The following is a 20585-nucleotide window of genomic DNA, read 5'->3' as shown; positions in this document are numbered from 1 at the left end:
TACGTAAGAAAACCACTTATTATGAAACATTTCATGGCGACCACACTTTATAATGGCAAGCTTCCGTCGCTTGTGTTGGCAGACCCTAGTGGTCTATTCACATGGTGTCCGCATTTGAATTTGATATTTATTGGTATGAATAGGACGTCAGTGTGGTGTTATCGGATGAATGGCGAGCGAATATATTCCATCAACAACAAGTCAGCTGTCAGGCATATAGCGTTTCACGGGGAGTACTTTTGTTTGTCTGGGTCAGACAATTTGATCAAGATCTATAATGCTAATAATGGGCAGTTGGTGAAAGTGTTGCCGCAAGAGTTTGATGGTGTTGAGTTTGTTCAATGGAATGGCAGCGAGGAGAAGTTGAACTACTTGGTTGTGAGTGATGGCAAGAGGTTGGTGGTTACGTTTAACCAGGTGTTGGGGGTGGACATGGAGTGTGAGCTCAGTATTCTGCAGCAGTTGTCGACTGACTTTTTTGATCAGGTGTACTTGTCCGGAGATAAGCTAGTCAGGGTAGGGTTTAAGATTGAGAACCGCAAGTTGTACACGCAGCAGATTGTTCAGGTGTGCCAGCTAGTCAGTTTGTTGGAGTATAGCGGGGAGCACATAGAAAAGCTAAAGAGCTTGGTGGCGCCATACTTGCAGGCGATGGATCGGTATATGTCGAATTTAGAGTCAGAGTGTGGAGACTTGGCGAGGTACTTGTCTGACCTTGTTGTGAGTAATATAATTCCTGAATGCACTAAAGACTATTGGTTGAACCAGTATGGCGAACGTGGGTATAAGAAGATGGTCAAGTTGGCGGGCGTATATGAGGCGGCAATCAAGGTCACGTACCAGCACTTGGTAACTACCATGGAGAGGGTGATACTGGTGGTAGGGGAGTTGATTGGTATTTCCAAGTGGGAGCAAGGGTTGTTGGCGACGAAAGAGTTGGAGGATTTATTGGTTGAGGCCAAGCTGCAGCTTAAGTTTTATTATAGGTTTATTTGGGACATGCAGAGTGAGCGGCAGCAGACGCAGCAGTTTTTGGTGTGGACAAAGAGTATTATTGATATGTTGAATGACCAGGAGTGTGAGGTGTGCTACTCGACAGCAGAGGTTTTGTGTTTTATCAATGATGCACTTACAAAGAGTGTGATGATGAAGTATTTTGATATTGAACTAGAGGTGATACACCACCCAGAAAAGACGCCAATGAGGAATGTCTGTATGGATTTGACAACAATCGACGAGTATCATCGGTCGAGGCTTGAGGTTGAGGTTTTAAGGGGTGTTTCGTTACCAGAGGTGTATACAAACCTAAAGATCGTGCAATGGGCGGAGCCTATATTGACGTACCTACAGGGCACCGACCTAGCTATTGCAAATATGGATGCTGTCATTTCTACAATTCCAGACGTCTATGCCTACCAACATAGGGAACGCGATTTGGTGGCACTCACAAAGAAGCTGTTGTTGATTATTGATTCGTCGTCGTGTATTCCTATACCGCTACCAGAAACATCATTTCAGCCAACCAACATTATTTTGAACAAAGAGTATGGAGTGTTGCTAGATTCGACGAGACAGCACTATTCAATAGTTAGAATTTAGGATGTATTTTCCGTTTTGTAGGTAAAACTGTCTAGCCATGTACTGTTGTAGGATGCTGTCATGGGGTTGTGAGACAACGATGGACTGAAGCTTGTCTAGGGTTGGTTTTTCTATAGGCTGGACGTCGTTGAATACCCGTTTAATCAATTTCACTTTATTTTTCAATTCCTTGTCTAGTACAGCTGGGGTGTGTATTTTTCCGAGCTTTGATGGAGTGTAGATGACTTCCATAGGGTGGTTGGTAACGCCAAAGAGTCCTCGTTTTGAGAGAATGAACTTGTACAACTTTTCCACTTCCTTGATCATGGTTGTGGTGGTATCTTTTTGGTTGGCATAGGATTTGATAAGCGGGAGGGTGGGTCTGGGTGTGCTGCCTGACAATAAGTTTTGGTGGTTGTAGTACCCACTCGTATCCACGCCAAGCTCATCGATTAGATGGATGGTGGGCCATTTACCTTTTAGGTTGTAGTAGGGACATTTCATAAACCGGATCCACCAAGCAGGTTTGTTAGGTTTGTAGATATAGTCTAGTAGTTGTGGAATATCATGGAACGAAGTAAACCTGGCTGGATTGTGCTGCAACGCATGTAAACCGTCAGTGATTATCTGTTGTGGCAACCCTTTTAGTTGGCGTTGTAGGTGTTTATTCATGGTTGAAAAAAAAAAAAAAAAAAAAAAAAGAAAAGAAAAAGAATGCTCGACAAAATAAAAAAATTTTTTTGGCGGTACTCTTTATCATGGCTCTTGCGGAGGTTGTTATTAGAAAGGTTAAGAAACTTGGGCTAGTCCCCAAGGCTATAGGTATGCTTCCTAGATTGTCGTTCTTGGTTGCCGTGCTTAGTTGTTTATGGTTGATTACATTACCACAGGAAGGGAATTACCGTAATGTTTACATTTCTGAAAACGCGTTAATGCCAGCACAAGCGAATTCGTATTTTAGGGAGAGTGAATGGAATATTGTTAGGGGGTATAGAGAAGAGATTAGCAAGATGGAGAAGCAACTGGTAGGTGAACGAAATAAAGTGGTTGCGTCGTGGTTGAGGGATTCGGGGTTACAAGTATCGTACCACGAGAATGGGTTTGCTAACAACACGATGTATGCGATTATGCATGCTCCACGAGGTGAGAACACCGAGGCCATGGCGTTGGTTGTGCCATGGATAAATTCTGATGGTGAGTATAATGAAGGTGCTATGAGTTTGGCAGTGGCGTTGGCAAGGTACTTTACCAAGATGTCGATCTGGTCAAAGAATATTGTTTTTGTTTTTCCCGAGACGGGCCACAAACCATTACGGTCGTGGGTCGAGGCGTACCACACGTCGTTAGACGATACTGCCGGGTCGATTGAAGCTGCAATTATTATGGAATACGGCAAGAATGGTGATTTTTTTGAGTACTACGATATGTTTTACGAAGGGTTGAATGGGCAATTGCCGAATTTGGACTTGTTGAATACGGCTAATGTGATGACGTACCATGAACAGATTCCATGTGCCATGCAAGGGATATCAGATCGGGTTATTAACTATGGTACGCGGTTGAGGACGTTGTTTAGGGGGATATTGAAGTTGACGCTAACTGGGTTGACCGATGAAGTTCATGGGTGTGAGGCGTTTTCCGGGTGGCAGATCCAGGCATTTACAATCAAGGCTAGGGGTACTGAAGGGAAGGATGTGACGCAGTTTGGCCGGATAGTCGATTCCACATTTAGGTCGGTCAACAATTTACTTGAAAAGTTCCACCAGTCGTTTTTCTTTTACTTGATGTTGTCACCCAAGCATTTTGTGTCTATTGGGACGTACTTGCCGTCGGCAGTGATGTTGGCCGTGTCGTATGCGTTGAGTGCAATCAGCGCTTTGGTGGTTGGGTTTGATTTTCAGAAGGTGCCACTTGTATTGGTTGTGGTGACGGGAGTTGAGATTGCGTGTGTTGTGTTGGCATTTGTGCCGGTCCACCAGGCCATACTTCTGGGGTTAGGTGTGGCAGCCTTCTTCCCAACCCAGAGAGTGTTTTCGCAGCAGGTGGCGTTTTCGTTAATTGGCATTGCGTTGTTGGGGGTGGCGTTGTTAATTACGGCGCTTTTGATTGTACACTTTGCCTTGGCATTCAGTATTGGTGTTTTGGCAATTCCATTGACTTTTGTGCCAACACTAATGAGAAACAGATCCCGACTCACCCCTGTTTGTTTGGCCGTGTCGAATCCGTTTTTTGTGATTACTGTTGCTGGACATGTACTTGGGCATCCCGAGTTGTTTGGCAGGTTAGTTAGTTCGTGGGATGACTTACAGTGCTGGACATGGTTTATAGTTGTTTTAGGGTGGTTCCCAGCGTGGGTAATTATCACGTTAAGCTACTGTGGTTACAAACCAGTTAAGGAGAAAAGTGAATAGTTTATATACAAGTATCTATTTAAAGTCTATGACGAGACCAGGACTGTTGGCGGTGCCAATGTAGCAGTACCCCAAACGGGTCTTTTTTGTAGCGTTGGGGTCGATTTTCGAGTAGATTTTGTCGGAGATGGCTTTGATATTGGACATGATTTGGGCGTCGCTGAATGTGCAGTTTCCAACCGGGAAGGAGATATGGTTATCCTTTTGTTTGATTTGGAACGATCTGATAACGTCGAGGATGGTATTGATATCGTCGGTGACGGTTCCCTTTTTGGCCGTTGGCTGTAATCCAGCGGGACCCAAGATTCTTGCGACAGCTTTCAAGTGTGGTTCCATTTCCTGGGTTGCAAAAGCGTGGGTGAAAAGATCAGGAGTCAATTCCTGGTTGAGAAACTTGTCGAGCAAATCTCTGCCACCAAATGTTTCGATGCCGGCTTTTTTCAACTCCTCGATGACAGGCTGCTGGGTGGTGAAGACGACTGCCTTGGTTTTTCTCTGCACAGGGAATGGGATATCGACTTTGGTCTGGATGGGGGCCGCACCTTGTTCTTGACGCACGTATATGTTGCATGAGATGGTGGTTTTGTCTGCTGGTTTACCAACTTCGAGGGATCGCAAGATATTTAATGCCTTGGCGATGGGCATGTGCAAAGGGTGGTCTATGGGGTTGTCCAAGGCATTGAATTTGAGTTCCTGTCTCAACTTTCTCTTTTTGGCCTGGTCTTTTTCTTTTTGTAAATTAGACCTCAAGGTGACAGCTGTGCGAATGGAGGAAGTGTAAGCAGGGATGGAACGGGTGGGTACGTATTTGAACATTGTGGTGATGATTCGCTAAAGTGTGGTTGATGGGTTGAAAATTTTTTTTTTTTTTTGAAGTGATTTTTTGAAATCAAAAATTGTGCGAGAAACGAAACATTGTACTTAGAAAGGCATAACTTTTAAGACATAGCTAGAGGATTCCACCTAAAAGGTTGGGATGGGAGACATGTATATTTCACCTCTTTAGTATATTGATGGGTTTGCTATTGTAATAATGTGTCTGATGCTTTTTGATCTATTTTTGTGAAGAAACATGCCCAAAAAAATTGCAACACAAGAGTACAACGTCTATCAAAATAGGTAGGCTATGTACTAAATAAAGCTAAAGGTCAATAACAACGTGGTGAGCCCTTACTAGGTTTTAGCTAATCATCGATAGATAAGACAAAATTGATATTTACTGTTCACTTACAGGGTCAATTGAAGTTCTACAGGATGTACAGAATTTAGTGGTAGCATCAAGGTCAGAGTTGTGGCTAGAAAGTATCCCGCTGGCTATAGTTATGGGCTTAGTGAGGGGGTGTAGGTCTAGCAGTAGAGTAAAGAAATGCTAATTATTGGTATATTAGAGAGAATTATGCAGATGAAGCTCAGTATTGTCAGGGTATGTATATCTTCTACCCTCTCTAGATCTTAAACATTCCGGCACAGATAAATTGATTTGCAATTAAACTGCTCTATTCTAAATGGTGTATCTGGAAACATCAAGACATCCGTAGCTGTCTTCATCCGTAGAACATCCTACATCCGTACTTTTCAGGGGGTGACAAGCACCCCCAATTTTCAATAAGCTGGGGCATCCGTACGGTTTGGTTAATTGGTGTGTACACATACCAGGCAATACAAAAAGAAAAAACGAACAACTAAAAAAAAAAAACCAACAACAACAACTACTCTTCACCAGAAGGGGGCCCAGTCATGGGCAAACACCTGTCAAAGAGAAACTACCAAGACAACTTATTATTGTTATCCCAAATTTATCATTTTCAACAATGGAGGATGTTATTACAAATATTGGCAATATACCATCGAAAGCAAGTGGGTCCTTTGCGTTCAGTTCTTACATACAAGTACACCTTGAAGGCCCGTTTATAAAACACTAGCGTCTTCATATTATTGTATTCAGAGAGTTCAAGTTTCGTTTTTAATTATGATAACCAAGCCGCTGACCATGGCAGAGAAGTTGGCGGAAAAGCTGCCACCGCCACCACCGAAGAAGGGGAGTACCAAGACGGGCACGTACGGCCACCAGTTGGCCAAAGCGTTCATGGAACGTAAAAAACAAATTGAGATGGAACCCAATGAAGATACCGACCGTGAGTTGGAGGAGTTGGAAAATATGGTTAACTATGTTAAGAGCATTGGAGCAAGCCAATGGCCTGTGATGCTCAACAGATTAGACTGCGCCAGTAAGGCGTTTATTAGAGAATGTGTCTCCGACATGGTGACCGACAAGTATACTGGTGACCACACCAATGTGGTCGATGAAAGAGACTCGGATGGAGGTTACTTTGAACAACAAGAGGCCATCAAGGTCCACTTGAAAAAAACCATCCCAAATACTATTAGAGAACAAGGAGCCAACTCCGACATGGAGAAGGCATTACTTTACGCAGCAGAAAATGACTTATTCAGAGTAAGATTTATGCCAGACGGTACATACAGAATTATCTACTCACAAACCGGAGGCAAATTTTCCAATATGTTTCCAAATTTAGACACAAATGCCCCCCCCCCCCCTAGTAAAGAAAATAGAGATATCGTACCACCGGAACAAAGGAGGTAACGACTGAAGTAGAAGGAGAAAAGAAATAGAAATAGAAAAAATAACCAACAGCACCTGGAAAAGGATAGGAAAGTTACTTCAAAGTAACTGGAAGACCATGTGCGGAAACATAAGTTTTAACCAAATCCGGGGCGGTTCTCAGCAACGCTGATGCAATATACTCAACAATTTCGCCGTCAGGATGAGTTGTTGTGGGAGCATGGCGAGCAGCTAATCGAAATCCACGACCGACCTTGCGATGAGCCACGATAGCAACAACATCGACAAGAATAGACCCATCTTTGTAACGTTTCCAAGCAACTGGTTCGGAGGGGGCCACAAGATAATTAGAGGGGACCGTTTTCTTTAACCTGAGTTGTGAAATGTGAAAAGTCCAAGATTTATTAGGATCTATATGAAATATTTCCTTTCCATCTGAGTCAAAAATAGTATCAACGAAATCCAGAGGGGCGCTATCGTTATGTTCCTTTGATTGACCATTACCCGAAACTTTCTGGGAGGTTTCGACCGATGGTTTAGTTAAAATCTTAACTGGTCCATTCATCGGAACGGCCTCTGGGCTACGCCTTTTCCGGCTTTCACAGTTCATAGCACGGTGACCAAGTTTCCCACATATATTACACTCTCCTGCCTCAGGACATTGTAAACGAGTGTGAGATTTGGAGTGACAATAAACACAATGGGAAAGATTCGTGAGAATTCTCACCGAATAATTTCGTTGTAAAATCACTTTTCGCTTCGGAGGAACTTTATCAAGTATAAAAAAGGCGTTAACATTGGCAGGATTCGTACTCATAACTTCATGAGAGAAAACCGGAATCCTTGCATGAACAATTTCATCTTTTGGATCGAGAAATTCTCGGAAGTATTGTTCACAACTCCGCAATGAGATGGATGGGAGTCTAAACGAGGCGACATACATGTGCTCGACCTTATCGTCGACTTGAATTTGAAAACTGTTATCCCCAATGACAAAGTTTAATCGTTCTATTTCGCCAATAAGTAGCTGTTTCAAGTGTTCAAATTCCGCTTTCTTAATGTATGTAAGATCAAAAGCTTCAAGATAAAGCCTATGATCATTATCTACTTCGAAGTAGGTACAAGCATGAAGCATCTCGGACATAGCCCGAGACTCGTAAAAGTTATCAAGGGTATAGTCATCTGACCATTTTGGGATCAGTTCGTGATCCTGGAGATAAAGCTGAGGATCTTTTTCATAGTTAGCGATTTCATCCATAAAGGAGTCAGGTAAATCCGTTAACTTGTCTTGGTAAATATCTCTGGCCTGATTTAATGTGAAATAAATTGTGTTAAGGACTTGCTCTGAAGTAGCACATTCATACATGTGGCTAATATCTGCTGTAAGTTGTGTCTGAGGAACATTAATATTATTGTTTCTATTGGCAAGGTCATAAAGATCTATAGGACATTGGACGGATTCTAAACGTTTAAGTTCCCTATATTTGGGATGTTTAGCATTTTCAGCATGAATTAGTTTAGGAAAAGCAGCATAATCAACAACTTTGGCATGGTTAGGCTCGGGCTGTGTTGATTGCTGAGAGGGAGTTGAGGCTGGGTCGTGTACTGGGCTAATTGTTTGTTGAGAACTTTTATTTTGGGAATTCAAATTTGACGAAACAAAATTTGGGGACGAAGGGACAACTGGGTACCCCATTTGGGAGTTAGACGAAGTATCTAATCTCCCTGGCTGAGATTGAGAATGGAAGTTATGTGAAGGGTTGTTGTTCATCAGAAAAAGGTTAAAAATTCAAGGGCAGGAGAAAAAATGATTTTCTTGCGCGCACGACCCGAAAAATCAGAATTTTTTGAAAAACAGCGATTTTTGGTCAGTTTTGGAAGAGCACAGGAAGGGCAGTACAAGAGGTGGTAAGCTGATAGTTGGTAGACAGTTAGATAGGTCAATGAATTTGTGGTTGGAAAAGGAAGGGTGGTTATACCTTTTTTGTGTGGTGAGTTATTAATGATTTTCTTTGACCACACGTTTTTAGGTAGCGCCGAGTTTTGACCACATTTTTTTTCTCTGGTTGACCACATTTTGGGTAGCGCCAAAGAACGCAGATTTTAAGGGCACTGATTGTTTGACCGCAGATTTGACCGCACATATTTTTTGAGCACTGATTTTTTGAGCACTGATTTTCTTTGACCACAGATTTTTCTTTGACCGCAGATTTTTTCTATGAGCACTGATTTTTTCTTTGACCACAGGTTTTTTGACCACAGGTTTTTTCCTTGACCACACATTTTCTATGAGCACTGATTTTCTTTGAGCACTGATTTTTTTTGAGCACATCTTTGGTAGCACATTCTTTGACCGCACATTTTTTTTGAGCACACATTTTTTCTTTGACCACAGATTTTCTTTCAGCACATCTTTGGTAGCACTTTCTTTGACCACATATTTTTCTTTGAGCACACATTTTTTAACACCACATATTTAGAGAGCACATATTCTTAAAAGCTACATCTTTTGTTGTATTGTTGATAGTGGCACATGAATAGGTGCATACTATACAGTTGGTGGCAGCAATTTTAAGTTCATTTTTGACAAGAAAGTTGGCCCAAAAAAGTTTCTTAGAGATTGTTGGGAGTACTGTTTGGTAATATTCTTTATATTTGTTCTAATTACTTTTACATAGTTTTATATTAGTTTAGAAGAACGAAAAAACTCATTATATCCAATGTAATACCGTTGTATTTGCTGGTTATCAGTATTAACACTGGTTTTTCTACTGTTAAGTACCGAAACATCAGGGGTTTTTTTTTGCTGCATAAAGACCCTTAAGGGTTTTTTTTCTAGACACAAAACCAATATATATTCAATCTATAACAATTTTTCCGGATTAGGAAACGACCAATACCAGCAGTCGCCGGTTTTCTTTACAACTAATTCAATAGGGGCGATTTTGTTGATTAACTCGTTCAATTTGGTTTGCCAGGTTTCGCCACGATGTTTTTCAAGCATCTTTTCAACGTCTTGTGGATTCAAAGTAACCGAGCCATGGTTGTAGTCGTCTGACAAATAAACAGTCACATGTCGGTACCCGACAATGGTGTTTTTTTCTCTGATGAGAATTTGAGAAATCTCTTTTGGAACAATCTTTGTGATTTTATAGATACCCAGCAAGGTTGTTGATTCTGGTGTGATGTTGAACCCATGGGTGGGTTTCAATTTTTTTGCTGGAGGTTGACTTGGGACAGACGAAGGCAATGTTGAGGGAACTTGTTCGTCGTCGTCGTCACTAAATTCAATATCGTAAATGTCGGTTTCATCAGGCTGTGATGACGAAGCCACGGGTTGATCTTGTAACTTTGCAGGGTGAAGTTCTAACTGTGTAGCTCCAACATAAACAGGATTTGATGTTTTACCAAACACTTTTCCCACTACTTCTACGTCGACGGTTCCGTCGAATGCACCATTATTATAAGATGGTGGCTAAGATAAATCACGAGGAGGTCAAGTACGTGGTTAAAATGCGGTACCTTAGACAAGGTATTTCGTACATGGTGCGTAATTATATTCAAATGTCACTGGTAACTGAAGTTATCGAAAAGGCCCAAGGGCATCACTGGATGAGTGCTGACAACTCGTATGGTAACACTGGTGGTTGGGATACCTATCATAGTACAACGATTCTGATGATAATGAGACAATTTTTTGCGTTGTACCAAAAATATATCGGTATTGATGTTGATCAAAATACATCAAAGCTGTTAATTCTGAAACCAGTTAAACCTCCTTTGCGTGTTTGCAGTGGCTTGCAGCTTGAGGACATTGAACAAGCAAAAATTGATTGTGGCTACCAGCAGAAGGATTTTGATCAGGAAAAGTTGATATTGGAGATATGTTGGTCTGGTGCAAACAGCAGAGCTATTGTTAGCACCTACTGGATTTGGGAAGACGTATCTCTTTTTGGTTCCTATACTTGCTAATAAAATAATGAAACGAAGGGAAGGTGGCAAAAGAAGAGTGAGTTTTTTGGTGTTGCCGTATAATGTTGTTGCAGTTGAGTTTGAAAAACGAATGGCAGAGTATGCTAATGTTATTGGTGTTAGAAATCTTAACTCGTTTGATGGCAGTATTGATTTGGTTGTGGGGACAGTTGAGAGTTTAACAAAGCTGAATGTCAGTGATTTTTTTTTGAATTTTTCTCAGAATTATGGTCAACAGTGTCAGCTCTACCGATGAGGCGCAGGTGTTGATTGAAGAAAAAGAATTTCGCCGGTTGAACCGAGTGCACTACCGGATTTTGCATTCATTTGAGAAGATTGTAAGTTTGGGTGCGACGTTGCCTCGGAATTTTGCAACAGAGATGGAGAAAAATTTGTTGGCACCGAAGGTGTACAATACTGTGAAAACTGAACCTAATCAAAATGTTTATGTTGAAAGGGAATTTATTGGAGAGGACAAGAAGAGAGTTGGTTATTTGATTGGTGTTGTCAAACAATTTTTGGTGAGCAATAGCGATGGTATTATATTTGTGTACTTTTGCAATCTTGAGAAGCTTAAAGAGATTAGTCAAGAGTTTGATGATGCTGTTGTTATTCTGTCAGAAACGAAAGATATCAAGAAAGCACACCAGGATATATCAAAGACACGTTTGATTCTTGCTACAAAAGCTGCTTCAGTTGGTTTGGATATTTCTGGTATCAAGCTGATAATTTTTTATGAAACATTAGCGACTGTTCCGGAAGCAATTCAGGTCATTGGCCGGTTGCGTGGGAAACCGCTGTATGTTTTATTTCTCTCGGCTGATGATGAAGTAACTAACGGAAAACTTGTAGTGAGTGAATGTTTCAAGAAACAAATGTGCGAATTTTATGGTTTGGAGTGGGGTGATCATCGCAATTGTTGTGGGCAACCGGCAGATTGTACTAAAACTATTGTTGAGCAGATGAGAAATGTGACAGTGGAAGTGCGTGAGAAGAGGTGCAGGTGGAGGAGAGTATGATGGACAGGGCCAAGTTCAAGTTGGGTGAAATTAATGAAAGATATAAATTTATTAAAATCGACACACTTTATAAATGGTTTGGATTCTATTTAACTACTTTGGATAATAGCCCAGTGGTTCGTGTTGAAGGTGTGTGCAAGTGGTGCTTTATGTGCAATGAAGGTTGTTCTCCGACATGGTGCGAAAGACGACAGATTGTTAGCTTGGCGTGTCGAGTTATTTTTGGTCAAATGAGTGGTGATGATGTTTGTGAGATTGTTCAACAAGGGCTTGGTGGGTTGCAATTGGAATGGGTGGTCAAGAATGATTTAGATACAATGATCAATGAATATGATAGTAAACTCTTGCATTGTAACAAGTCAGTATCGTTTGTCTATTCAGGTGCAAGTGTTGGATAAGTTGTATTGCAAAGTGTTGAAAAAAATTGGGAAATATGAACCTGAAGATTGGTTTATGAAATCGCTTGGAGCAAATGGAAGTATGGCACCTGATGGGCAGAATTGGAAAGAACACGCTGCTGAAACATATTTCATGGCACCTCGTGGGAGAGATATGTTATGTAAAAAATGTGGATGTATTAACAAAGATCATGATAATTGTTTAGGGGAAAAAACTATTTTATGATATTTGATCGTTGGTACAGTAAAGGTCAAGTTAAAGTGTTTAATCATTGGATGCGGGCGCTAATGCGAGCAGAGGATGTCAATCTACATCAACATGTTATGGTGGCAGTGTATCAAGAGGTGGATAAGGAATTATTTTTTTTTTTTTTTTGTCGTTGTATATTAATATATGTGACATTATAAAAGGACACGTAGTGCGGCAGGTGATGCTATGTGAACAGCATTTGGCAATCTAATTGCAGTTTGAAATGCGAATGCCCGTTGCGTAAGTTAATTGTCAGTTCTATTGTATAAGGTATAGTGAATGCCCAGTTTGTATCTCGTTGTGAAAGCTGGTTGAACAACATGTAGTATCAGTGGTCTATGGCAGTGTGAAATATTCTAATGCAAGCTGGTATGTATGAAAGTTGGCAAATCTGTTGGATTTGGTGGTTCAACAACACGTAGTAACTCAATGGCAGTGGGAAATTCAACATAAATTGTATAAGCTGCTGTGTGTGTGTCGTTGTCAATGCTGTTGTTTGTCAGGCAGTTGTAGAAATCATGGTTGTGGTGGACAGATTGAATGGGAATTGCAACATAAGCTATTGTAAATGCCCAGTTTGTATCTCGTTGTGTTTTCTAGTTGTCGAATTAACGTAACATCAGAGTGTAGTTTCAGTAGTCAATGGCAGTTCTAGAAATCATTGCAAATTCATTTTTGAATGGCCGTGTGTAAGATGTTGTCATTTCAGTTGTAAATTCTGGCTGAGTCAATAGTCAATGGCAAAATGAACTGTCAGTTGGTGAAGTGAACAAATGAACAGCTGACCTAGACAGTTGGTGCAACAGCAAATGAATAGTGGTGAATCTCAATTCAATGGCAGTACAATTGTGGAATGAGTTGGAAAAACTGAATACATTGCAAACCTGGAAAAACTGAATACATTGCAAAATTGAACAACTAACAATAAACACCCTGAAAGAACTGTGGCAGGTTCAGCTGGAGTTCAATTCTGGAAATTCAAAAATTGGTGGTTGGAAATTTGAAAATCTAAGCACTTGGAAGATCTGGGAAATCTGGAAAACTGAAGTTCTGATAGTCAGAACTAGAACAGCATAATTGATTGAAGATCTTGTTGTTGTTGGTGGAAAGAAAAGTGGTGAAAATTTTTTCTTTTTTTTCTCAACGTGGCAAAAAAAAAAAGTAGTGCAAAAAATTAATGTGGGGAAAGACACGAGGTGCTCAGTGTAGACTTAGATGGGGTCTGTAGATTGGCAGGGTCTTGATGTAAATCACGTATGTCTAACAGCCTAGGCTGAATTATGGCAGTGGCAAGAGTGGGTTTTTTTTAGAGAAGATTTGAAAAAAAACTGAGCAAAAAAAGAACCAGGCCCTGAGATCAAGGGACAGTGGGACAACAGTAGTAAGTGGTAGACGTAAACTAAGCCTTGATAGGGATAGTAGGGGCCCTGTAAATTAAGTTTGCATTGTTTTGGGAAGTTTAAGATTTAAAATTTTAGGTTGAATTGACTGAAAAGTTGAGGGAAACAAAGACGAGAACGGGAGTGTCAGTCAAAACTGTGCACACAAAAAACTTAAAAGACAATATATAAGCTTAAATATGGACTGTAGGAGGTAGCTAAATTGGGTCTGCATTGTTTTTTAAAGTTTTGGGAGTAGAGTCTTAATTTTTTGAGTTGATTTTACAAGAAAACTAGTTCAAAAAATGACATCAACTTGCGGTGAGGTAGAATTTCAGCGCAACAATAAGAAGTAGAGTTTCAAAGGTTAAACAGAGAGCTTATCAATTCAGAGTCATTGTCAGAGTAGTGATCTTATTGTTTGGAAGTTTAATTAAAGGTGTTAGAGTATGTTGACTGTGATAGCTATGAAATCTGGGGTGTGGGAGACACGCGTCACAAAAAAAAAAAAAATTAGTTGGTCAAAAAATTAGTTGGCAAAAAGCATCACTTTTCTTCTTCAACAACAAATTGACAACAACAAAATATTCAATCAATCAGTTATTCAATCAGATGAAATGAAGTACGAAGATACGAGTACTACTTGAACCGGAAGCTGTGCACCCAGGGGATAAATTACGAATTCATGAAAAAGTCATTTCAGCTGGAAAAGACAATTTGAAAGAGATATCAAATCAGTGGGTGCAAGCTACATACGTATGGAAACGTGATTTGGGAACTACAAAATTTTTTTTTGGTGCGAATTTTGTTAGTGCGCGATTTGGGAATTACAAGGAATTTTGGGAATTACAAATGGGAATTACAAAGATTTACCAGAACAAAAAGTACCAGTTCTTAGGAGGTGTGGAGGTGTGTGTAGGTGGTTTTGGTGTGTAGAAATTCAATGCACTTGGTTTGAGAGTGATTGGAGCAGTGTGTGTAGAGATATGAACAGAAATAGATTTTTTTGGGAATTACAAAAACATGGTCATTTGTATGGGAAAAACATGTCGCGCGACTTTTTTTGTAATTCCCAGAATGTCGTGTGTAGCTTTCAGAGTGGTTTTTGTAATTCCCGGATTTAAGGGAGGGCAAAAAAGGGGAATAAATCCGGGGCGAAAAAAAGATTTGGCCTCGAGTTTACAGAAAATCTGAGGGAAAAGTTACTTGAGGTTCAGGGTTGGGTTGAAATCTGTTAACAAAATCAAACAAAGAATCACTGAACAATAAACAATAAAGATTAGAAGATGAAATCAGACTTGGAGATAGAAGTGATATCAGAGAAGAAGAAAAGCAAAACAATTAACAAGAAGAGGCAATGGATGGTTGGTTTTTAAAAGTTTCATGATTCGTGCAAGTAAAAACGGGGAAAAGAGGAGAAGTTTATAAAAATAAAGTTATTTGCTATGACCTGGGTTCCGGATTTTTGTAGATCTGTAAACAACAAACAACTATGAGTGATACCGAATTTGAGTATAACTTTGAAGGAGTGCAGAGGCTGAGCCAGGAGAGATGGGAAGATTAAAGTTGGGAGATAGCTAGCTAGGTCAATTATGATGGGATTTTTAGAATATTGTGTTTGAATCGCTCTTTTTCACCGAGTTATTAAGGTGTCAGAAAACAAGGTGGCAGGATAAACAACAAAGGGTTATAGAGCAAGGATCAACGACTAGTGTCTTGATTGTGAACTATATAAACTGTGCTACTCAAGTAGTCTAACGAGAAGATTTGTATGATAAAACGTGATATCAGCTACAATGACTATGGCGCGTGTTATCATAATAAGCTATTGGTGAGAGCATGTCTACTAGCTAACATATAGAGCTATGTAGAGCAGATCAGACGTGGGTTCAGCAAAGCATTTCATTATTGTTGTAAGAATTTAGGTTTATTTTTACAAGAAAGTTGACTTAAAAAAGATCGATGGGTATTTTTTCTTCTGTGTGAGGACTCTTGAGGGTTTATTTAGACAGAAAACAATGTTTATTTAAGCTAGAATATTTTTTCCGGATTAGGAAACGACTCTCCGGTTTTGTAATTCGCGAGTCGACGAAACTTTGTTCGCTGGTGAGCAATTTTCCATCTAATTTACCCGACACTGATGGAAATTTTATTCTCGACGCTCGAGGTCAGGAGTGAAAAAATTTTCACGGAGAAAATTATTTTCATCATCATTTTTTATAAGAAGGGAGGTTCTAGTGTTAGAGAATAGATAGCGAACACCTGGTATTCTCAAGGTAGATTTAGATTGAAGAAAATATTAGTTATATTACTTTTATACTTGATCAATAAATTTTCTTTATATATTTAAATTCTTGGTATTGTCTAACTGCGTAGAAACCAAAGGACATACTTTGCATATTTAAGATATATTTAGTGCCGATTACCTGTGACATTTCCTTAGTGACTGTTTCGCGAACGCTGGCAACCGAACAGATTAGAAGCTTGCAAATCTTACGTTTATTCATCGTATTCGAGAATAAGACAAAGATTAATACAGTATTCATTTTGGAATAAAAAGTTGCTAATTGGTAAAAAAAATCTATTGGTTTAATCGTTAATACTTGCTGGTATAATCACTCCAAGAGTTCAAATACAAAGCTAAACAGATATCGAATCAAAATGGCTGGATTTAGCGATGATGATCTCAGACAAATGATGGGTACACTTTCCATTTTGGTAGCAGATTCTAAGAGAGAAATTGGTCAGTTACATGAAAAATTGGAACACAATGGTGAAACCAAATATCAATCTTTGGAAACATACATCAACTCAAAGTATGCAACTACTATTAAGTCTTTCGAAAATTTGAAATATTTGGACATCGATGATCCAGATTTGGTTAACTCCTGGATTATTTGTTTTAACCAAGTTAAGAGGTCGCATCCTCAAGTTTTTGATGCATTCATGAATGCAAAAAGCGAAGATGAAATTGGAATTGAAAAGCTCCAATACACTCCTTATGCTGGTAAACAATTGAATGATATGATGAGAGTCTTCTATATGAGGATTTCCGAATTATTAGAAAGGAAAGTTGATCCTAATGTTTCACGAGAGGTGGATAACGGAGAAACACAATTTGTACCGAATTTGTTTAAGAAGGTCTATGAAATGATTATTGCAAAACCTGATGTATCTGCTGCTGAAAGAATTGGACAAGCGTTGTTCAAGTTACAAACGAAACTGAGCGAGCTTGAAGTAGATTCAACATACTTGTTATGTCAACATTTACTGACTCAAGAACACCAACATGATGATTTAATCTATAAGTTTCTTATTGGGGGAGTATCTCCATGGTACTTACACCTGCAAATTTATGTACTGTCATACAAACTTGGGACATCAGATTTGTTTTTAGAGGTCTATGCAAGACATTATGAATTGTACAAAACCGATCCTAATTACAAATTACCGGATATTATGACATTATTGAATGAAATAAGATCAAACAGAGATTATTCTAAAGTGGTCAATGCTGCTAAAAAAGGCAGCACAAGTCAAGAATGTTTCCGCGAAGAGCAACAAAAGGTTACGCCGTCATTACTAGATCAACTAGTAGACTAATTGCATCGAAAAAAGTCATTAACGATTATGTCACATATGTCTGAGAGTAACTCCATTACATATGATGACACATTCTTATCACCTTTGGATAACCCAAATATCCACACAATTATCCATGAGAGACGAGAAGACATAGAACATGTCATAAATGAGAACCGTCCAAATACAATATTTGAAACTCATGTCGAACCTCCTCGTACAATTTCATCGTCGGGAATTATCGATCATACAAACTTTAGGCATAGAGCTGATCCCACCTGGCAAGTTATCCCTGATGCTGTCAACCATCTACCGCTACCCGCCCATTTTTGACCACATGTGCTAACAAGGTTTGTTAGCTTGACCACATTTTTTTTTCTTGACCACATTTCTTGACCACATGTTTGTTAGCACTTATAATTTGCCCAATTTAGGTGCTAGCAAAAAAGTAAGGGTACCATAGGAATCTACATAACTCAGGGAGATAAACTATATAATTTTTAGGTTTATAGCTTTTATATACACTGAGTTGTTGTTGATCAGAAAAAGGTTAAAAATTCAAGGGCAGGAGAAAAAATGATTTTTTTGCGCGCACGACCCGAAAAATCAGAATTTTTTAAAAAACAGTGATTTTTGGTCATTTTTGGAAGAGCATAGGAAGAGCAGTACAAGAGGTGGTAAACTGATAGTTGGTAGAGTGCTAGCTAGGTCAATGAATTTGTGGTTGGAAAATGAACCATTGTTATACCCTTTTTGTGTGGCAAGTTATTAATGATTTTCTTTGACCACATGTTTTTAGGTAGCGCCGAGTTTTGACCACATTTTTTTTCTCTGGTTGACCACATTTTGGGTAGCGCCCAAGAGCGCAGATTTGAAGGCCCACTGATTTTTTGACCGCACGTATTCTTTGACCACAGGTTTTTTGAGCACTGACTTTTTGACCGCACATATTCTTTGACCACACATTTTTCTTTGACCACACATTTTTCTTTGACCGCACATTTTGTTTGAGCACTGATTTTTTTTTGACCACAGGTTTTTTCTATGACCACAGATTTTTTCTTTGACCGCAGATTTGACCACAGGTTTTTTGACCACAGGTTTTGTGAGCACTGATTTTTCTTTGAGCACTGATTCTGTTTGAGCACAGGTTTTTTTTGAGCACATATTTTGACCGCAGATTTTGTTTGAGCACTGATTTTTGACCACACAATTTTGACCATCTAGATGCGTTTGATGATAGTATTGATTTGATTGTGGGTACGATTGAGAGTCTTACCAAGACACATGTGAAGGATTTTTTTTTTTGAATTTCAGACAAAGCTATGGAAATTCGGGTGAGTTGTTTTTGTTGGTTTTAGACGAAGCCCAGGTCTTGTTAGAGGAGCACGAATTTCGCGAATTATCTAGAATCAAGTACCTGATATTACGATCATTCAAAAAAGTTATTAGTTTGGGTGCGACGTTGCCGCAGAATTTTGCAACTTTGATGGAGGAGAAGTTGTTGTCGCCGAAGCTATATAATGCGGTTGTTAGTGAGCCGAACCGGAATGTTTATATTGAGTCGAAATTTGTGAGTGATGATGAGAAGAGGGTTGGTTGTTTGGTTGGTGTTGTTGAACGGTTTTTAGAGAGCTATTCCGAGGGGATCATTTTCGTTTATTTTAGCTGCCTCGCGACGCTTAGAGAGTTTGGTGATATTTTCCCGAACAGTGTGAGCATCAGTTCTGAAACTAGTGACATTGCGTTGGCTCACAAGCAGATTAGTAGGACACGGATTATACTTGCCACGAAAGCTGCTTCGGTAGGCTTGGATATATCGAAGATTAGACAGATTGGCAACGGTTCCGGAAGTTATTCAAGTCATAGGTAGACTTAGAAGCAAGCCGCTGTATGTTTTATTTCTCAGTGGTGATCGAGACGGTGGGTATGATGAGAGTGTTGATGTTGGTGAGTGCATTAAGAAACAAATTTGTCAGTTTTACCTGTTAAAATGGGATGGGCACTTTAACTGTTGTGGGGTGCAGAACGCACATGGTGAAACAAGGGATATTGTTAAAGTAATGGTGCAGGCGCTGGGGGCTGCATTTAAGAGACGGCGAGCTGAAGAGAGTGCACAAGAGCAGGAGAGTGACCTAGAACAGGCAAAGAGGAAATTGGAAGAGCTTGACAAAAAGTATACATTTATTAGTATTGACAATCTTCATTTATGGTTCAAGTTCTATAAAACGACGTTAGAAGGTAATCCGGTTGTGAGGGTTGAACGGGTGTGTGATTGGTGTTTTATGAATGATGAGGAGTGTTCGAGAAACTGTTGCGAGCGATATAAGGTTGTGCATCAAAGTCTAGCTTGCAGGATTATATTTGGAGGAATGAGCGGGGATGAAGTTTGTGAGGTTGTGCAGTATGGACAAGGTGGGATTCAATTGAATTGGGTTATTGAAAATGATTTGGACAAGATGATTCAAGCGTATGATGAGAAACTTTTGGTGTGTCTGTTTTTGGATGATACTGGGTTGAAGTTGAATAGTAGAAGAGACATTTTGAATGAAACGTATGCACGAGTTTTGTCGAAGATTAATACATTTGAACCGGAGGAGTGGATGCTTAAAGTTTTAGGAGCTGAATCAACTGGGAGTGCTGTGCAGATTGCTGGTCAGGAATGGGAGAAGCATGCTATGGAGACGTACTTCGAGGTACCCAGGGAAAATGTATGTCGAGAATGTGGATGCTTAAATGAGGGTCACAATGGCTGTATTGGGAACAAGACGTTGTTGTATTTCTATACTGTGTTTGTTGATGCAAGATGTAGACGGCTTAGGGGAGATATTCAAGTGTTTAATCATTGGATGCGTGCTATGATGCGTTCACAGGTGGCAGGATTGTATCAACATATATTGGTTCTGGTGTACAAGGAGTTGAAGGATAAGAAATAGGATGTAAAATGCGTGTAAGACGAATACAAGATGAACAAGAACAAGTTGAACAAGAACAAGTTGATTAATCTAGGACAAGTGACAACAGGAAGTAGGCAAATACGACACAACAAGGACAATTTGATTAATCTGAGAAAGTTATCGACAAGTTATAGCAAATACGGGGAAAACACGAGTTGAGTAATGTAAGACAAGTGGGGACAAGTCATGACAAAGGCAAATTGACTAATCTGAGACATGACAAGATAAACACAAGTAATCTAAGGCAAGTGACAAAAACGGGATATAGAAGACAAGGTGATAATTCAAGGACGAATGACAAAACTCAAGACATTCAACAACAAGTCATAACAGGGAGGAGGCAAAGACGTAACAACAAGGACAAGTTGACTAACAAAGACATGCCACGACAAAGGCAAACTGGGTAACACAGACATGTGAAGATGTAGCACAACAAAGACGGGATGACAAAATAG

The 20585-nt window shown here is 39.7% G+C and overlaps 7 protein-coding genes and 2 pseudogenes across 7 annotated transcripts, besides 6 other annotated features; 6 read left to right on the top strand and 3 right to left on the bottom strand. All coding sequences in view use genetic code 12, as the record gives it.

Moving 5' to 3' along the window:
* Positions 1–21: 21 nt before the first annotated feature.
* On the top strand, positions 22–1599 carry CD36_50100 (conserved hypothetical protein; the record flags this gene model as incomplete). Its single annotated transcript, XM_002420271.1, has 1 exon — positions 22–1599. The coding sequence occupies one exon, from the start codon at positions 22–24 to the stop codon at positions 1597–1599; it is 1578 nt and encodes a 525-aa protein (XP_002420316.1).
* On the bottom strand, positions 1582–2250 carry CD36_50090 (conserved hypothetical protein; the record flags this gene model as incomplete). Its single annotated transcript, XM_002420270.1, has 1 exon — positions 1582–2250. One exon carries the CDS (start codon positions 2248–2250, stop codon positions 1582–1584), a length of 669 nt encoding a protein of 222 aa, XP_002420315.1.
* An 86-nt stretch (positions 2251–2336) lies between these two features.
* On the top strand, positions 2337–3989 carry CD36_50080 (subunit of the GPI (glycosylphosphatidylinositol):protein transamidase complex, putative; the record flags this gene model as incomplete). Its single annotated transcript, XM_002420269.1, has 1 exon — positions 2337–3989. One exon carries the CDS (start codon positions 2337–2339, stop codon positions 3987–3989), a length of 1653 nt encoding a protein of 550 aa, XP_002420314.1.
* Positions 3990–4004: 15 nt separating this feature from the next.
* CD36_50070 (mitochondrial 54S ribosomal protein MRPL1) lies at positions 4005–4805 on the bottom strand (the record flags this gene model as incomplete). Its single annotated transcript, XM_002420268.1, has 1 exon — positions 4005–4805. The coding sequence occupies one exon, from the start codon at positions 4803–4805 to the stop codon at positions 4005–4007; it is 801 nt and encodes a 266-aa protein (XP_002420313.1).
* Positions 4806–6156: 1351 nt separating this feature from the next.
* Positions 6157–6535: a mobile genetic element (partial ORF1 (subtelomeric)).
* A 1-nt stretch (position 6536) lies between these two features.
* Positions 6537–6966: a mobile genetic element ((subtelomeric)).
* Positions 6668–8344, bottom strand: CD36_50060 (non-ltr retrotransposon zorro 3 orf1-related protein, putative; the record flags this gene model as incomplete). Its single annotated transcript, XM_002420267.1, has 1 exon — positions 6668–8344. The coding sequence occupies one exon, from the start codon at positions 8342–8344 to the stop codon at positions 6668–6670; it is 1677 nt and encodes a 558-aa protein (XP_002420312.1).
* Positions 6967–8332: a mobile genetic element (partial ORF1 (subtelomeric)).
* A 1628-nt stretch (positions 8345–9972) lies between the features above and the next one.
* On the top strand, positions 9973–11564 carry CD36_50050 (annotated as a pseudogene).
* Positions 9973–11564: a sequence feature (appears to be incomplete ORF; apparent frameshift; probable pseudogene;~Similar to C. albicans YRF1 (HPR5)).
* Positions 11565–15688: 4124 nt separating this feature from the next.
* Positions 15689–17483: a mobile genetic element ((subtelomeric)).
* On the top strand, positions 16253–17194 carry CD36_50040 (retrotransposon Tca4 gag-like protein, putative; the record flags this gene model as incomplete). The annotated part of the gene is made up of 1 exon (XM_002420266.1): positions 16253–17194. The coding sequence occupies one exon, from the start codon at positions 16253–16255 to the stop codon at positions 17192–17194; it is 942 nt and encodes a 313-aa protein (XP_002420311.1).
* Positions 17222–17506, top strand: CD36_50020 (retrotransposon Tca4 polyprotein, putative; the record flags this gene model as incomplete). The annotated part of the gene is made up of 1 exon (XM_002420265.1): positions 17222–17506. The coding sequence occupies one exon, from the start codon at positions 17222–17224 to the stop codon at positions 17504–17506; it is 285 nt and encodes a 94-aa protein (XP_002420310.1).
* An 896-nt stretch (positions 17507–18402) lies between these two features.
* CD36_50010 lies at positions 18403–20034 on the top strand (annotated as a pseudogene).
* Positions 18403–20034: a sequence feature (appears to be incomplete ORF; apparent frameshift; probable pseudogene;~Similar to C. albicans YRF1 (HPR5)).
* Positions 20035–20585: the final 551 nt, after the last annotated feature.

The sequence above is a fragment of the Candida dubliniensis genome, chromosome 5, assembly GCF_000026945.1.
Source record: "Candida dubliniensis CD36 chromosome 5, complete sequence".
Lineage (NCBI taxonomy): Eukaryota > Fungi > Ascomycota > Pichiomycetes > Serinales > Debaryomycetaceae > Candida > Candida dubliniensis.
This window is presented reverse-complemented; position numbering and strand designations above follow the sequence as displayed.